Consider the following 14,473-nt stretch of genomic DNA (forward strand, 5'->3'; position numbering starts at 1 on the left):
GGATAAAAGGATAAGACTTCGAACTTACTAAAAAAAAATAACAGAAACCTTAAGATTGAAGCAGCACCTAACAACCACACAGCAGGACAGTGAGAATGCATGTCCACCCTGAATATTAATGAAAGGCAAAGCAGGTTGGTTTACGAGGTCTCATTGCTGCAGTACTGTTAGTCCAGGTCTGCCCACCAGCTTCAGCAGAATAAGGTTTCCAACTCTGATGTCTGCATTATTAATATCGCTGTGCTATCAATATCTCCTTTTACAATAGACAAGGCTCATTTGACCACCAACACTGCAAGGATGTGATTCCATTTACACGCAGCACAGCATGAACGTACCCGTGTGTCAGTAAGTTCACTTGCAAGTCTGGGGCTGGAGGCAGATTTCGGAAGCCCACCATCTTTTACCTTTGGCTCCTCTGGCAGAGCAGTAGCTGTGGTGAGGGTACCTTGGCTGCCAGTTTTGCGAAGGTTGTTGCGCCAAGCCCCAGGAGGAGGCCCAGACTTATCTTCCTCTTTGGATGCAGAAGCCTATGAGATGTAATTAGGAGACAAATGTAAGTTGGAAGGTATGGGAGCAGAAGGACATTGATATTTGAAAAAAGGATATGGATCCAAGGCCACAAATTCGTTTTGGGAATTTCTCCTTCTGGGTGTTTACTGAACAAATATATTATTCTGTATCCTGACTAGACACTAACTAAACACATTCATGTTAAATTAAACTTTGTAGTATACATATGATGCAATACGCAAATGTTTCAAAAGAAAAAAAAACTCAGCGTAGCAGAAGTGTAGTATACATTTTACAAACCATAGCCGAGTAATCAGCAGCTAGACGTACTGTGATATAAAAGACATCTACTTACCTTGCAATTATGGAGTTCATTTCAAAATGGTCTGAGCAGTATAGCCAGGTGCAAATCCATTGTGTGCAATGTTTGTTTTTTTTGTTTTTAATTGTGTTTGGTTTGCAGTCTAAATACAATAGAACAAACCTTTACAATTTGGTGCAAAATATAGTTCTTCACAATTCATCTTTACAATAAAACACCAGAGAGCCAACCCAATCACCGTAGTTTAGGAAGGAGAAGCCTGGATAGTAGGGAGGCCCAGTACCTCACATTACAGGGAAGGCACCCCTTCCCTCCCAACTAAACTTGCGTTTCTCCCCCCAAACTTTTCCCAACCCTCTTTTGTCTCTGGCTCTTTAAAAGTTCATCCATATCGCCTGAATCATGGTTTTCTGAAACAGGGTTAATTTTTAACATTGTTGTCTAATGCCCCCCAGCTCTGCCTCCCTTGATGTTAACTTTAGCTTAGGAGGTTTAATGACCTTGATAGATCAACCACTGCTGCTGTCAACTGTACTTTGTGCCCCGATATCATTCTATGCCAAATCTTCTCTGATGTTAACCATTCAATCCTATCCACAAATCTTCCTAGTTTTTTTTACCCTCGGAGCCCAAGTTCCTCCACATTCCATTAATAAGTGCCGGAGGGACTGATTTAATGGGACCGCACAGCCCTCACAGTATTTCACAGCTTGAGCCCCCTGTTTTCGGATGTCTAGGATCTCCCCAGTTGGCAGTTTATTAAGGCTAGCCCTCAGAAAATTGTTCCTAATCTTGTCATCTGGGAATTTTTCTAGGTATTGCGGGAAGAATCCTAGCTTTTTGTCAACAACCAAAAATGTATTTTGTGGGAGTGATCTTATTTTCCGGGCAGTTTCTATTCAGTCCAATAGTTCCAACTCCCGTTTCACCTTCAGGGGATTGCTGATTAGAATTTCAAAGTCTGAGCCTATTTTAGTTAACACAGTTCCCACCCTAAATTCTAGTCTCCGTAGGCTACTAGATTTTAGATGGCCATGATGTGCCTTGATATCCTCATAAAGGAAGCCTAGTTTGGGATTTACAATCTCTTAGAAGAGATACCAGTTTCCATTCTGCTAAACAACCTAGGGATTTTAGTCCCAGTTCATAGCGCAGATGCCACCCAGGGGTGCTCCATGGCCGATTTAAAGCCTCCCTCCAGATTCTGCCTTCCAACTTGGACCAATTTAGGTCCCATAACTGTGGTTTGGCTTCTAGGCCATACAATAATATTTTGACTATTTTGGCTGAGTAGTACTTTATCATCGGACGATGGAGAATTACCAGGTTACTCATCGTAGTGACCACCTTACTGCTAGTCCATAGTCCTTTCCTCCATACTTATGGGACATTCCTCCGTCCTGTGGGACGGGACCGGAGCACTTTATAAAAAGCATTGAATTTTTTAAAAATGTGTCCTTCCTCTCTTTTTACGCGGGGCACCGCACGCGCTCGTAACCCCACCCTTCTCAGCACCGCCCAGCGCATCGCCCATCAGTCCTTTTCTATCGCCAGGTCAGAGACCTTTAATCAATAATATAGGAACCTTATTAGAGGGGACGGCGGGTGGGCGTATGGAGGAAAGAGGACTATGTATTAGGAGCAAGGTGGTCACTACGGTGAGTAACCTGGTAATACTCCTACGTCCCGTCCCCTTTCCTCCATACTTATGGGAGATTCCCAAGCACTCCTCACAGGATCTACGGGTGGATGGAAACCCCCTTACTGAAAAAGTTTTTTCAGCACAGCCTGCCCAAACTGAGCATCAGTTCTGGAGCTCAAGTCCAAGCAGTAATGTTTACAAAAAGCCGATGGGGAGGCCCAAGTAGCCGCTTTCACAATGGCCTCCTAGGGGAAATACTTTTGAAAGGCAACTGCAGCTGCCTTGCCCCACACCAGATGAGCATGAATCCCTTTAGGAGGCTGTAGACCTTGGACAGTGTAAGACTCTAATACAGGCAGCAATCCATCTGGAGATAGTAGCTTTGGAGGCCGGCTTGCCCTGCGGGTTACCAAAGGTTACCAAAAGTTGAGAGGAACTCCTAAATTCAGAATTTCTGTCTAGATAGAACTTAGGCGCTCTCCTCACATCCAGGCAATGCAAAACCCTCTCGGGCTTCCGAAGCCGGGTTTGGGAAGAAGACGGGCAGCGAGATTGACTGATTTAGATGGAAATCAGAAACCACCTTTGGCAAGAAAGAAGGATTCGTCCTAAGGACAACCTTATCCTTGTTGAAAACCAAGAAGGAATGCTCCACTGACAAAGCTTGGAGCTCGCTCACTCGCCTTGCCGAGGTCACGGCGACCAAAAAAGCCACCTTCCATGAAAGGTACTTAAGATCTACCGTTGCCATTGGTTCAAAAGGCTTATGGCAAAAGGCTGTAAGAACCATGTTCAGATCACACGTCTGATGCGGTCTGCGAACAGGTGGAAAAAGACGAATAAGACCCGCAAAGTGCCGTTTAATCACTGGGTTCGACAGTAAGAAAGAGCACTGGTCCGTGGATAGGTAAGCGGCCACAGCGAAAGATAAGTCCTGCATGACAGAACATGAATGCCTGACTCTGCAAGATGAGAGACAAAGGACAATGCTGTGTCAATCGTAGCCACCCTGGGGTCCAGCTGTTTGGCTAAGCACCAGTGACAGAACCAAAGCCACCTGCTCTTATACTGCGACCTTGACGAAGGCTTCCTGGCTGCCTGAATTATGCGCATGCTGTCAGCAGACAGGTTAGATGTTCTAAAGATCTGAACTCAGGCACCATGTCGCCAAGCTGAACGATTGTGGGGAGGGGTCCCACAGCTGTCGATCTCTCTGGTGAAGCAGATCGGGAACTAGCGGAAGCCTGATCGGTGCACACACCGACAGATGTTGAAGCTCTGAGAAACAGAACCTGGCCGGCCACCACGGAGCTATGAGCAGAAGAGAACAATTGACTGTGTTCTTCAGCTTGCAAATCGTCCGATGAATCAGAGGCAGAGGCGGGAAAGCATAGGCACTCATGTTGTGCCATGGGATCTCGAGAGCATCACCCAGAGAGGAAGCTCCCACTCTGTTTCTGGAGGCATACAGAGGAAGTTTCTTGTTTGCCGATGTCGCAAAGAGGTCCACTTCCAGAGTGCCCCAACACAGGAATATCTGCAAGAGAACCTCCGCTTTCAATTCCCACTCGTAGCTGACCATTGTTAGTCGGCTGAGGGCATCTGCTGTGACGTTCAGCTGGCTCGGGATGTGTACTGCCACCAGCCAGACACCATGCTGAACCGCCCATTCCCAAATCTGAATGGCCAGATCCACAAGAGGAGGAGATTTGGTACCCCCCTGCTTGTTGATGTAAAACATGGACACCACATTGTCCGTGCGGACACGAACCACTTTGTCGGCAATGACCGGCCTGAACGCCTTGAGCGCCAGGAAAATCGCCAGAAGCTCCAGATGATTTATATGAAGGAACTTGTCTTGCGGCGACCAGAGGTCGGAGACCTGAAGAAGATCCAACGTCGCACCCCACCCCAGAAGGGAGGAGTCCGTCGTGATCGTCACCATCGGAGCAGGGTCCTGGAAATCCGCACCCACCGACAGGTTGCTGAGAGATGACCACCACACCAAGTCCATTCTCATGAAAGCCGGGATCGATATTATCTTGGGAGTCCGGATCCACAGCCTGACGCCAAGAAATCCGAAGAGACATCTGCGTCCGCCTCATCTTGAGTCGAGCAAGGGCAAGAGCCAATACACACAAGGCCATGAGGCCCAGAAGCCTCTGGAACTACCAGGCCGACATGCTCTCCGACTGCGCAAACATCTGAAACGTGGCCAACAGATCCGCCATTCTGTCCCCGGTCAGGTAAACTCTGCAGTTGATCGTGTTCCAAAGAAAACCCAGGAAAATCAGGTCCTGAAAGACCATCAAGGAAGATTTCCGCCAGTTCACCGACAGCCCAAGGCGAAACAGAAGCTGGAGGAGAGACTGAAGATTGCTCGAGGCTTTCAGCGGACAAGGACTGCGCAGCAGCCAATCGTCCAAATAAGCATACACATGTATACCCTGTAGCAGAAGATAAGATGCGATAACAAACATCTTTGTAAAGACACGGAGTGCCGAGCTGAGGCCAAAAGGGAGCACTCGGAACTGGAAGTGCTCCTTCCCCACAGAAAGCCTTAGGTATCTCCGATGAGGATTCCAGATCAGGATATGCATATACGCATCCTGGAGGTCCACCACGCTGAGCCAATCGCCCTTTTGTAAGGAGGACTTTATCTGACCAGACGTGACCATCTTGAATTTCTCTTGGGGTAGAGAGAGATTGAACTGGGAAAGGTCTAGGATGGTGCGCAGGCCAGCCTGGTTGGGTTTGGGCACCGTAAACAGTCGGGAATAGAAGCCCTCCCCTCGCTCCCCTAGAGGAACAGGTTACACCGCCCTGAGATCCAGCAACTTCTGAATCTCGGCTCTGAGGGAGGGCGATCCAGACTGCTGGAAGGGAGGATTGAAGGGTGGGGTAGGGGGAAGCGGAAGCCCGACCGAGCGACTGACAAGACCCACCGGTCCTCAGTGATGGTCTGCCACGCCTCCCAATGAGACGCAATGCGTCCTCCCACGGGGTCTCGTGCGAGCGCAGAAAACCCTCATTTTGCTGGTTTGTCGGTGGCAGCACCACCTGAACCTGAGGAGGAGGTTGAAGAGCGGGAGAAAAAACAACTCTGCTACTGCCTTTGGCGGGAGTTTCCCAAAGGAGTGTCAACCCTGCGGGATTTCCGATCTGAAAAAAACCTGAAACCAGAGGAAGGACGAGGGTTTGACAACAACCTCGGTGTCCTGAAAGGAGGTTTAAGCAGGACAGACAAGGACTTGGCGGTCTGAGTGCTGTCCTTCGTTTTGGTCAGCTCCACGTCCGCTGAGGAGTGAAAGAGCTCCTTGCCATAGAAAGGCAGGTCCAAAACCTTATCCTGCACCTCCTTAAAGAACTTGGTGGCATGCAACCAAGCTTGACGAGGAGGTATCCACACCAAGCATAAGGCCTCTGGCCGAGGTGTCGACGTGGTGCGCCGCAGCCTCCAGGAGATCCTGCGCCGGCATCTGACAACCCCGCTTTGAAATCTTCCAACTTTTCAACGGGAATAAACTCCTCAAACTCCGACAGACCTTTCCACATTTTCATATTCGCCCCTGCTAAAACCAGTTCTGCATTGGCTTGACGCAGCTGCAGAGCTGAGTTAGCGAAAATCTTCCTCCCAAGGGAATGCAGAAGTTTATCTTCCTTGGCCAGAACCTGTGTAGCCGTCGAAGAAGAGGATGACGCAGGTCTGGATTGCAAAGTGGCTGCCGCCACTACCCTGGAGGAGGGGGGCGGACACGACGCCAAGGCCACTTCTTCTGAAGAATAGAGCCTGTAGTGCGCGTCAATCTTCTTGTTGACAAACAGTCCAGATTGTGGCTTCTCCCAAACTTTACGGACCTCAGCCAAAACGTCCTTCTGCAAGAACAAGCTGGTACACTCCGAAGGAGAGAAGGTGAACTCCCCGAAAGCACGCCCTCCTGCAGAGCGGGTGCCTTAGGTACTGGAACGTCTAACAGACACATGTCCCGCACCCGGTCATGAAAAGCTCTAACAGAGCGGGGCTGGTCTTCGCTGTCCTGATCTCCCTGTAGATCGTCCGATAGGTCCAGATCAGGTTGAGTCACATCAGGCACCACAACAGCCTTGTCCACTGGGGACAACGGAGGCGGGGGTGGAAGAGTAGGGGGAGGCCCAGCCTGTAAAGGTGGTGCCGGCGGAGGCATAGGAACCGCAGCCGGAACCGTCGGTGCAGGCGGGCATATCTCCCTGAACAAGCCTTGAAAATACTCCTTCATGGGGTCCGAACGCATCAGTTTTTGAAACTTGCCAAAAGAGGCGTCCTCCGCCGATGACTTGGGCGTGACAGGAGGAGGCCTCTCATGAGGGGAATAATTCCAGGGGCGTAAGGGAGAGGGTTGCCAAGAGGGCCCTTCCCCACTGTTGTCCACATAAATTAAGGGTGCCGATGCCACCGGCAGCGAGACATTGTACGGTAGAGGCATTCGAGCGTTCCAGTAATAAACTGGAAGAAATGGATGTGCACAAGGAAACCGATGTTCACCTGACAAAGTACCTCCTACACCTAGGGCCGATGGCGTAGTTGTAAGGGTTGTATCCAAAATGGCCACCGTGGTTTTGGCGGGAACGGTCGCCATTTTGTCGGCACCTGAGGAGAATTGCGACACGTGTGGAAGTGAAACAGGGATCCCCACAGGTGGGTCAGGGGTCTTCATTTTAGCCTTAACACAAGGAACCTCGGCCGAGCCGGTACTGTGTGGCCTAGAATGTTTCTGTGACATTGTAACAGCCAAACTAGCCTTCAAATGGAAGGACCTCAGCACTGCCGGTATCAGAGGGATTGCGGTCTACGACCTCACTCCGTGCCCCCGCAACAGAACTGGTGTCTCCACAAGAGCGGGAACGATGAGGATCATAACTCACCTGCAAGACCTTAACTGGTCTCTCAGAACTGTTGGTCACCTTAGCACCTAAATGACGGGCCTCGGACCCAAGTCCGGTGAAAACCCCCTCACGAGGGGCCTCGAACTTTCTGGTCTCAAGGTTTACCCCAGTGATTTTACGGGAAGCTCCAAGTAAGGAGACCTCGAAGCAAGCTCCAGTACCCGATGCCTCAGTCGAAATGGGCCCACAAACAGCCCCCACAGGAGGGGCCTCAGAATGTAATCTGATATCAACAGGCCCCTTACGGATGCCCTCGGAGAAAACTCTGGTAACATTTTTAGGCCTGGAAGGCACCTCAGGGCTAGCCCCGGTAACAGAGCTTTTGATGCTCCTCCCAGACCGGGAAGACCCCAGGATGGAGTCCCCCGGCTGGGGTGCCCTAAAAAGTAACAAACTCACCAGGCTTTTTTATTTTTCGTCGATGAAAGTCTGAAAATGCGCCGGGGAGTACGTTGAAACACCTCCTCCCACCGCTCCAAACGACGTTGAAGCACCCAGACCGAAAGGGAGTCACAATAAAAACACGAGTCCCACCGGTGATCCGGACCCAAACACTAAGCACAGAGGATGGGGATCCACCCTAGCGAAGCGTCGCTGACAAGAAGAACAATTAGGAAAGTTTAGCTGAAACAGCATAGACGGACTACCACGTGACCGCTAAACCAGAGCAAGAGAGGAGGAACTGGAACGAAAAAAACCTCCAAAGATGCAAGTGCGTCCAGTCCCGAGCGAGCAGAGAAAAGGACTGATGGGCGATGGGCGGAGCTGAAAAGGGCAGGGTTACGGCCGCGTGCGGTACCCCATGTAAAAAGAGAGGAAGGACACATTTTTGAAAAGGTGCTACGGTCCCGTCCCACAGGACGGAGGAATGTCCCATAAGTATGGAGGCAAGGGGACGGGACGTAGGAGTATTTACATTTGGCACAGATTTTTTTCTTCAGGTGAGGGACTAGTGAAAGTGATTTAGTAAGAATATCCTGTTCTACTCTATATATTGCTGGACTTGCATAAACCTTATATCCCAAATATACTAGTTCTTCAACTTGTGGGATTATTTGTCCATCTAGTACCCATTGCTTGAAGCTGATCATCTTCTTGGGATGTTTAAATACCAGGATCTTTGAATTATTTGGGTTTATTGTTAGCCTGTTTTTAGTGGCATGGTCGCTCAGCCCGTTCAGCAATCGCTGCAGACCAATAGCAGTTCTATCTAGCAGGACAATATCATCGGCATAAGCTAACCAGAACATCTTTCTCCCTTTTAATTCCGGGCTGGCTAGGGCCGACAACCTCAGATGTTCCCCTGCATCCGATAGGAATAGACTGAAAAATGTTGGCGCTCACAGGCATCCCTGCCTTACCCCTCTATCCACTGGCACTGACAGGTGACCCTTCTTGTCTAATCGCACCCTTACTGTCGTCCCCCTATGGAGCTCCATTAACATTGACAGTAGTGTTTCCAGGATCCCTTTCCCTCTTAACTTGTCCCACAGCTTTGACCTATCAATCTGGTCTGGTCAATTTGATCTTTTTTGAGAACCTAGTATGTACGGCCATTGGGACCTGCTGCTCTTGATGTTGAGGCCTTATTTATTATGTCCTCAATCTCTTCCTCCTCCAGAAGCAGCTCCCTCCCGCCATCTAGTGGCAAACATTCCAACTCCTTTTGTGATTTTGTATATATACCTGTACGGTGCTCTATCCATTCCCTTTCAGGAACCAGGTTACATAGTGAGCTGTTGGACTGGGAATCCACCTCACTTATTAATGACCAAAAACTTCTTGAGTTTGATTCTGAGACCAGCTTCAGCATTTGTACCCCATCTCGTTGATGGTGGAGGGCTTTTTGATTTTTTTACCCAGGCTTTATAGTTGTTCCTAATGGCTTTTATTTCTTTGTTATAACCCCTTTGATCTAGTTTTAAGGCCCTTAAATTGTGGATACTTTTCCTCAAATTCCATTTCTTGTCCAGGTTTCCTCATGAAAGCTATGTGTATGCTTATGCTGTGTATTATTTAGGGGGTCAGGGGGTTTGGTGGAACCAGTGACCAGATAATATTCACAAACTTTTCTGGTTGACAAAGCTCTTGAGCTATTTGCTCTGGGATATTTTGTAGTTTTTCATTTAGTTTCCTCCGTCCATGCCCATATTTTACCAATCTTAACTTCCCTTTTGAGACAAATATGCTTTGGTTGTGCACTAACTTTGCAGGTACAGATAGGTCTGTGAATGAGAGCTCCAGTCTTGAGTGGTCACTTCCCCCTTCCTGGTTCACCTTTAACAGAGTTACAAGAAAATAATCAATCACCACCAAAGATATAATCTGAGACAGAGGATGAATTACCTCTGTGCCATGTCATACAGAGGTTCGTACCTACCTGTAAGGTCTCATTTAGCATTTTGAGATCCCATGTGTGTGCAAAATAAATCAAGCCAGGCCTTCCCCTTACTGGATATCTTCTGTAGCCCTCCACCCCTGTCCCCCTTCCTTTGATATACACACTCTGCATTAAGATCACCCGCCAACAGGATACCTGCTCCTTGCCATTCTGCCTTAATTTTCCCAGGTAGATCTGTTAACTTTCCCAGGAAAACTTGGAGTTTGGAAGAAGCAGGGTTCCAATATACATTTATCACGAATAGTGCAGGATTACCCAAGCTGGAAACCAGTTGTACTTTGCATGCTGACCAACTCGTGCACCAGTTCATCCCCCATTGAAAAGACAAAGAACCGAGTCTGCAAGTGAGACAATTGAAAGCTCTGAGAATGATCCTGAAATAGACCTCTGTAATGTCTCTACTTACTCTGAGCAGGAAGACTCACTCGAGAGACACAACGTGAGTGCCATTGACGGCATACGTCCTTTTCCTCCTGATGTTCAGGGTCAGTCTAAATCCTCTATAAACCGAAGACCAGCATCAACGGCTCTGTGTTCACGTACTGGCAACGAAACCCACAGGGTGAGCGATCAATTTGCACATGTTTCCAAACACTCATCTAGATGGAACCCTAAATGTACCAAACACCAACAAAGCAAGAAGGTGCACCATGTCTCTAGAGTTCACCAAAATCTCTCTTCCTCTTCGACTATACAAATTGGGAAATTGCGTCTTCAAAACATTCAAGACGACGAAAACGACGTCAATCTCAATCGTGCAAATTTGATGAGACTACTCAAATGCATTCCATCGCTACGCACAATCGAATCAGCCGACATCAAGATCGTCGAATATCCAACTGAACATACGGCTGACCAGGTCATTTTGCATATTCCTTCTGCCTCTGTACGAAACACCATGTTGCGTGCCTCTGATGAGTTACTGGCGTTTGGCTTTCATATCTCGACCGAACCTCCGACACACACAATGAGTCCCAACATCCGTTCCTTCTCGCCTTCATCTAAGGCTGATGTCTCCATAAACTGCAAAGAGATAAGGCAGTCACTTGCGGCAATCTCACTACGACACAATCAAAATCTTCAGAACAGTCGAAAATCAACAAGGGAAAATCAATCTCCCCGCTCCCGCAACACGAAACAATAGCCACAACCATCTGATTGTGAACCTCGGAGCGAGATTTTATCATGGAATACGAGAGGATTTACACATCTCTTTAACAACTTCGAAGTTGATCTTCAGCATGTGATCATAATTTGTCTACAAGAAACGTGGCTCGTAGCGGCTCCAACGAAAGACGGCTTTGAAATTCATCTAAACCCTGCCGTAAATAATCCACAAGGTCGCCCTTACTCTGGGCTATTAACAATGACCAAAATAACCAACCAATGGAAACTCATGGAAGTCTCAAATCCGAACCCCTTTAGCCAGGGGATTCACATGCAATCGACTCAAGGCACCATAGACGAGTGGCTCAATCTCCTGATTATTAACGGCTACTGGAATCCGTATAAAATCAGTACTGCCACATTTTTGAAGGCCATTACTAGTCTCATAGACAACGCCATAATAAAATACAAAAACTTGTCAATAATCTGCTGCGGGGACCTGAATTGTACTTGGTTTGGCTTTGACACGAGTCGACAAACATATCTACCCCTTGGCGAACATGAGTTATCTTGCAGAAGCAAGGCCTGGACGAAGGCATTACAAAATCGAAATTGCCACTTGGTGAACGGAAATGTTACAGGAGACGATCCTCCATCCTCAACTTGGCACCGTGACACTTCTCATAGTATCCTGGACTACTTTTGGGTGTCGTTAAACATGATGGCCAAGATAACAAACTTAAAGTTTGACAAAATGCAGAATAGTGATCATGATCTTTTACGTCTCTCATGCACCCTTGAGTGGGCACTATTCGAAGGACATTATGGACTACCTATCACAGTAAATGCAGCAGGAAATCGCCTACGAATAAACGGTTCAAAACTCAACGCACTAACTGACCTCCTATATAATCTATATGCAGATCAAAACGTCAATTACGCACCTCTGGTCTGCAATATGATGTCTACCACCATCGCAGCCCGATCAATGGGAATAGCTCACAAACATGTGTCAAGCACAATCATTTCGGCACAAAAGAAAACGATGAGAGCTGACATTCGACAGTTGAAAAAGCTCTTAAAATCACCCCTGATGGCAGAGACACTCAGGAAAGAAATTAAACAAAGGCGTCAGGTGTATCGTCATTGGTTGGAATCGCATAAAATGATCATTGACCAAAATAAGGCTGAGGCAATGATGAAAATACTAGTAACCAAAAACACCCGTCAGATATGGGACATCTTAAATTCTGGCAATTCCCGATGCTCAACTTACATATCCAACGAAATTAACAGTGCAACCTGGGTAGAGCACTTTTCTGAAGTGTACCAGTTGCCTGAAAAAGAACGTAACTCAGACTTCGTGCTTTCTGGTGTTGTCTGGGAGGTAACCATGTCGGCTATCGAAATAGAGAAAATGATCATGACTCTGAAGAATTCCCATGCCGCAGGTCCTGACATGCTTACTAACATCATGTTGAAAAAACACGCCCGGCAATGGGCCATTGTGATAGAAGCTTTGTTAAAAACGATTCAATTCACAAAACTAATGCCTGAATCATGGCTGGAGGCAATCGTGGTTCCAATATTCAAGCGGGGAAATCGAGCGATTCCAAACAACTATCGCCCGATAGCCTTACTCGACACTATCGGAAAAATCCTGCACTCGTTTCTTCGTCAAAAACTTGAAGGTTGGGCCTCGCACGCAGGGATCCTAGACATCAGACAAACAGGTTTCACCAAGGGCGTAGGTGTTGAAATCAACTTACTCATACTAACTATTTTAAAGTTGGAAACTTTGCAAACGGGGAAAAAACTATTCCTTGCTTTTATTGACCTACGCCAAGCTTTTGACATGATCAACCGTGACCTGCTGTGGACAAAACTCCAAGCCTGGAATTGTCCGAAATCTATATTGGAACCCATTCAAGCCTTACATTTTGGCACATCAATTCAAGTAAGGCTCAACAACCAAGGCGACCTGTCACCAAAAATTCATACACATAGGGGTGTGAAACAAGGCTGCCCTTTGGCAGCCGAGCTTTTCAAGCTCTTTATTGCAGACATCCCAGCCTGCCTAAAACGGGTCCAGTGCTTTTCTCCAAAAATTAACACCACACCGATAAACTGCATAGCATATGCGGACGACCTCGTCTTAATTGATCGTACCCAGATAGGTCTTCAACGGCTGCTGAGTAATCTCAGCGACTATCTAAAACAAAATGACCTAAACCTGAATGTCAACAAAACCAAGATAATGGCTATTGGCACAACAACATCACGGAAAGACCAAGCATTTAAATGGACCATTGAAAATAACACACTGTCATTGGTGAAGTCCATCTGCTATCTTGGCGTCATGTTCAATAATTCCATCAACGAACACGACTGGATGCAAGATCTGATCGCACGGATGAAACAGTTTGCAATTCAAGGCGCTAAGATAAACAGAACTTGGAAAATTTAGTCTATCACCAGTTTTGACATTTTATGTCCAAAAGGTAATTCCAGCAATCGCCTTTGGAGCAGAGGCCGGTTGGAATTTGGCCGCTCAGAGCTGGCATAAACTTGAGGCAATATTCTGGAGGCGTGTCTTAAGACTTCCAAACTATGTATCCATCACTGCGATCCGCTATGAGTTATCGTTGAACTCTCTACACTCTGTTGTAATCTGGAAATCATTGACTGCCTGGAGGAAAATGTGCGTAGCTGCACCGTCCCCTGCTTACCAAATTCTGGCTGAGAAACATGTAGTTACTAACAACCACCTACTTCGTGCCTGGAAAACTGCCCTGGCAAACTATCTACATAGTGCTGACTTATCAATCGATGATTTAATTAACTTACCACAGTTGGCAAAAATCAAATTTGACAATTGGTCGTGGATTTGCAATTTAGAACTTCGCAACAAACTGAAATCCACGCTGAAATTAGATACTACAGTTCATAAATTGAACAAACCTTGTCGATATTTAGTAAAATGTCCAAACTCGCAATATCGTGAAAAATTCTTGAAGTTTCGGCTGAACGCCATTCAATCTAAAGAAATGCTGTGGCAACGCAAAATCAAGGACACTGTCGACAACATATGCCGATTTTGCTGCACCGCCAGGGAATCGTCTTATCATTTAATAACAGCATGTGCCGGGGTGAAAACCCAACGACAATGTCATTTTGGGAAATATGCTCCTCTGGACAACGACATGGCCAATTGGTGGTGTCGGGCAATTTCTGGTCATGACATCCAACTCACATGTGCCATTGTTAACTTCTTGGACTCCATTTTCTTAAGTCATGAGGCAAAAACAATTATTAATTGATTAATGTTCCCACTAACTAATAAAATTTCTGGGTACGTAAATGTAACCTTGGAGGCTGTATACGTCTGCAAGTACATCTAGTTACTTGATTGTAAGACGTCCCTTTGAAGAACAGTTTTTTCTTCTATGTAACAAAAGTTATGGTTGTCCAACTTTTCTTTTAGTTGTGATACCATGGCTGACGTTTCAATAAAACAAAAAAAAAAAATGCCTATTTCGTCTTTAAAAATTTAAATAACATGTTT

General features: G+C 46.8%; 1 protein-coding gene across 3 annotated transcripts in view; it reads right to left on the reverse strand.

The window, feature by feature from the left end:
• The window catches only part of LOC138503813 (protein phosphatase 1 regulatory subunit 12A-like), a 977,826-nt gene that overhangs the window by 84,409 nt on the left and 878,944 nt on the right, over positions 1-14,473 (reverse strand). For all 3 annotated transcript variants that reach the window (XM_069623833.1, XM_069623832.1, XM_069623831.1), the window contains exon 10: positions 339-530. In XM_069623833.1, the coding sequence (XP_069479934.1) occupies positions 339-530 (192 nt within the window). The remainder of the gene's footprint in view (positions 1-338; positions 531-14,473) is intronic.

Source organism: Ambystoma mexicanum, chromosome 11 (genome assembly GCF_040938575.1).
Source record: "Ambystoma mexicanum isolate Mex_15411 chromosome 11, UKY_AmexF1_1, whole genome shotgun sequence".
In the NCBI taxonomy this organism is placed as follows: Eukaryota; Metazoa; Chordata; class Amphibia; order Caudata; family Ambystomatidae; genus Ambystoma; species Ambystoma mexicanum.